The sequence below is a fragment of the Quercus lobata genome, unplaced genomic scaffold (genome assembly GCF_001633185.2).
Source record: "Quercus lobata isolate SW786 unplaced genomic scaffold, ValleyOak3.0 Primary Assembly Scq3eQI_53, whole genome shotgun sequence".
NCBI lineage: Eukaryota > Viridiplantae > Streptophyta > Magnoliopsida > Fagales > Fagaceae > Quercus > Quercus lobata.
Genome location: NW_022154704.1, coordinates 499,741 through 503,531, shown reverse-complemented (window position 1 = coordinate 503,531; position 3,791 = coordinate 499,741). Strand labels below are relative to the sequence as shown.

Sequence of the window (3,791 nt, the reverse complement as noted above, 5' to 3'; positions counted from 1 at the left end):
CATGGCCCCTCATTCTTCAAACCAAAAGGCATGACCCTGTAGTAGTAGAGCCCCTGGCTAGTGATGAAGGCTGTTTTTTCCTGATTTTCCTCGGTCATTTGTATCTGGTTGTACCCAAAAAATGCATTCATAAAGGTAAGAAGTTTGTGCCCGGCTGTTGAGTCTACCAGTTAGTCAATTCTAGGTAAGGGAAAGGTATCCTTCAGGCAGGCATTGTTTAGGTCTGTGAAGTTGAAACACATTCTTCACTTCCCGTTTGCCTTTTTTACCATGACGACGTTGGCCAGCCACTCAGGATAGTAGACTTCCCTAATAAAATTAGCAGCAAGCAGCTTGTTCACTTCGTCCATGACTGCTTTGTTCTGTTCAGGGACAAAAACTCTTCTTCTCTACTGGACGAGCTTCTTCTCAGGGTCTACATTAAAGCGATGTTGGATGATGTTTGCTGGGATACTTGGCATGTCCTCGTGGCTCCATGAAAACACGTCAAGGTTATCCTTCAGGAAGCTAATAATCTCTTCCTTCGTCCTTGAATTTAGACTCGTCCCTACTTGGGTCGTCTTTGCTGGATCTCTTTCGACCAACACTATCATCTCTAGCTTCTCGACGATTTCTGGTGTCTTATCTTCGATTGTCCACATGTGGTTTTCTTTTGAGGCCAGGACTGCTTGGTAACACTCCCTTGCCAACACCTGGTCTCCTCTTATCTCTCCGACTTCTTATTCTGTTGAAAACTTCACGTTCAGGCAATATATGGAAGTGGTAGCTTTCCAGTGATTGAGGGTAGTATGATCACATTGTAGGACGAAGGTGAGTCTACTACCAAAAAGTTATGCTTGTTGGTTACCTGGAGGGGGTAAGAGCTAGCCGTGACTGTCAACATTACTATTCCCCAGGGGTACACCTTATCTCCACTGAAACTGACGAAGGGGGACTCGAAAGGACGAAGTCTCTTCGGGTCTACTTTTAATTGCTGGAAGGCAAAAAGGTAAAGAATGTCTGTCGAGCTCCTGTTGTCTACCAGAACCCTTCTGGTGTTGAATCCCTCAATCATGATCATAATGACCAGTGGGTCATCATGAGGTTGCTTTACCCTTCTAGCATCTTCTTCTAAGAAGTACATATCTTGGTTTGTCCATCTTTGCTTCAGGGAAGGTAGGCTATGAAGACTGTTCACCTGCCTTTGGTATGATTTCTTGAAGGACCTGAACGACCCTCCCGTGATGGTTTTTATTTTCCATATTGCACATTATGGACAAGGTGGTAGGTGATCTTCATTTCTCTGAGAGCCTTCATGTTGGTCCTTCTTGTCGTCCCTATACCTGCTAAAATCTCCCCTTTTCACATACTTCTATAGTTTCCCTTTTCATATAAGTTCTTCTATCTACTCCTTCAAATCTTGGCAGTCCTTTGTGTAATGCTCGTGGTCTTGTGAAAATGGCAATATTTCCTCTTGTCGCGCACACTGGGTGACGAGTGTAGTGGCCTGGGCCATTTAAGATATTGTTTGTCCTTAATCTCCATCAAAATCTAGTCAACGGGAATCACTAAAGGCATGAACTTCGTTGGTCGAGGATTTTTGTCATCTCTTCATCTATTTCCTTCAACATTCTGCTGGTCCGCTCGATCCCTTTTTCGTCCTCTTTGGTCATCTTCTTTTTCTTTCTTCTTCTCCTTAGGTTTCTCTACTCCCTCTATGGCTGCCAGGGCATCCTCAGCATTCATGTACTTCTGTGCCTTTAAAAGCATCTCTGCCATCGTCATTGGGGGATTTTTTGCCAAGGAGACCACAAATTCCCTGGACTTTAATCCAGCCTTAAAGGTCGTAAGTTGTACCTTATCGTGCTTCGTCCACCTCCAAATTCCTCGAGTGAAACATGTTACATAGGACCTTAAGGTTTCCTTTTCTCTTTGCTTAATGGTGAGCAAATGGTCAACTAGACTTTTTGGATGTTGCCCGCCGACAAAATGACGAAGGAAAGAGCTGCTTAGCTGCTCGAAGTTGTCAATAGATGACATTGGTAATTTGGTGAACCATTCTCTGGCTGCCCCTTTGAGGGTAGTGGGGAAAAAGCGGCACAGAATCTCGTCAGGGGGTTGTTGGAGACCCAAAGTTGTCTTGAATGTATTGAGGTGATCTAATGGATCTCTTAGTCTGTCGAAGGGCTCGAGCTGGGTAGACGGAACTTGGAGGGCACCGGGCATTCCTGGACTACTAAGGTGCAAGGTGAGTCTATCTTTCTGACTATTCTATCCAAACTTTGATCCGTTTTTCCCTTGATAGCGTTTCTCGGCTCGTCCATCTCCTTTCTCATCTCCTTGAGAAGATATGAGTTTGCCTCTTCTAGAGTGCTGGTTCATCTCCTGTGATTGTCTCCATCATCGTCTTTATTGATTTCTGTGCAGTTATCTTCCTGTTGCAACTGCTGCCTCATCTCTTGGTTTTTCCTGGTAAGTTCTTCCATAGTGGCTGTGAGTGATTGAATTTGTAAGGCCAATGTAGTAGGATCTTGTCTAACATTGGATTCCATCCAGACTTGCAAGTTGAATGGAATAGTACCCTCGAACTAGGTGTTGAAGAGTAGTGTTCCCCATAAACGGTGCCAAACTGATGATGCTCGAGATCGTCTGCCAGAATGCTCGTCCAGAATGGAGTCGTCCTTGCCAACCTAACCCTAAAGAAATAGAGTGTGAAAGGAAGAAGTATGGGTCACCGGTGTGGTGCCTACCATAGAACCTCTAATGCTAAAGTTTGAATGGCTAGAATAAGAATAGCAATAATAGAATATTAATCACTGTGAACTAGAGTTTTTTTGTACCTTTTTGTCGGGTCTTGAGAATGGGTATATATAGGTGCTTCCTTCTTCTTTCTAGCCATTGGTTCTTCTTAATGGTGGTATCATTTCTGAATCTGTAACGTCCCTGTTGGGTGTTAAAAGGAAAGATACACCTTCAACGGTATGGAAGTTCATTATTGTCCTTGTAACGCTTTGTCATTGATTGAGGGGTGATGGCCTCGTCTTTGCCCGGTGGTTTATTAGGAGCTGGGCAAATCCCGGGGTCATCCTCATCCATTGTTCTTCGTCCATATGGACGAAGATGTATTCGGGACTATCGGTTGTTAATAAACCACATTTCTAAGAAAGATAATGTATTTTAAAAGGTGTGTATGAAAGTTCAAGAAAACAAATCTACGGCATTTTTGAAGAAGTGAGTGTTTCAATAGAGTTTTCTAAGTTAGCAAAATGTTTGCTTTGTTTGTATTGGATGTCTAATGAATAAAAAAACAATGAAGCTCGGTTTTGAATTCGTTATCTTTTGTTAATTGATTGAGGGTTTTCTAATAAGGCAAAATATAATTTTGTTTTAAGTTACCTTATTATACTAAACATCATTGGTTTTAATTAGTAGTATAGAACATAGATATAAAATTTTGTGAATATTAAAAGGAAAGCAGAAACTGAAAATGAATATTGTGATATTGTAAATTTTATTTGGAATTGGATTGGGTCAAGTGAAAAATGAATTCTAGATCCAACCCTTACCCATTTTATTTAATAATAATATTATTATTATTTTTAAAAAGCTTGATCTTAATCAATATTTTCAAGAGAGAGAATGTTTTCCAATTAAGAAAAGGAGAGGAAACAGAAACCAATTTGTTGATACTATAAATATTCTTTACTTCTATGAAAATTTGGTTCGATGTAATTTTTATTTTTAGTTTTTGACATATTCATTTAGTTTTGAGACTTAGGACACATGATAAACCTTATATCCGGAAAATGAAG

General features: G+C 40.9%; 1 protein-coding gene across 1 annotated transcript; it reads right to left on the bottom strand.

Annotated features, from left to right (window-relative positions):
- Positions 1–1,590: 1,590 nt before the first annotated feature.
- LOC115972829 lies at positions 1,591–2,205 on the bottom strand. The gene has a single exon (XM_031093071.1). It carries the CDS (start codon positions 2,203–2,205, stop codon positions 1,591–1,593), a length of 615 nt encoding a protein of 204 aa, XP_030948931.1.
- Positions 2,206–3,791: the final 1,586 nt, after the last annotated feature.

What these genes read in the sequence shown, in the direction of transcription:
- LOC115972829 (XM_031093071.1), bottom strand. Translation starts at nt 2,205, where the DNA reads ATGCCCGGTGCCCTCCAAGTTCCGTCTACCCAGCTCGAGCCCTTCGAC.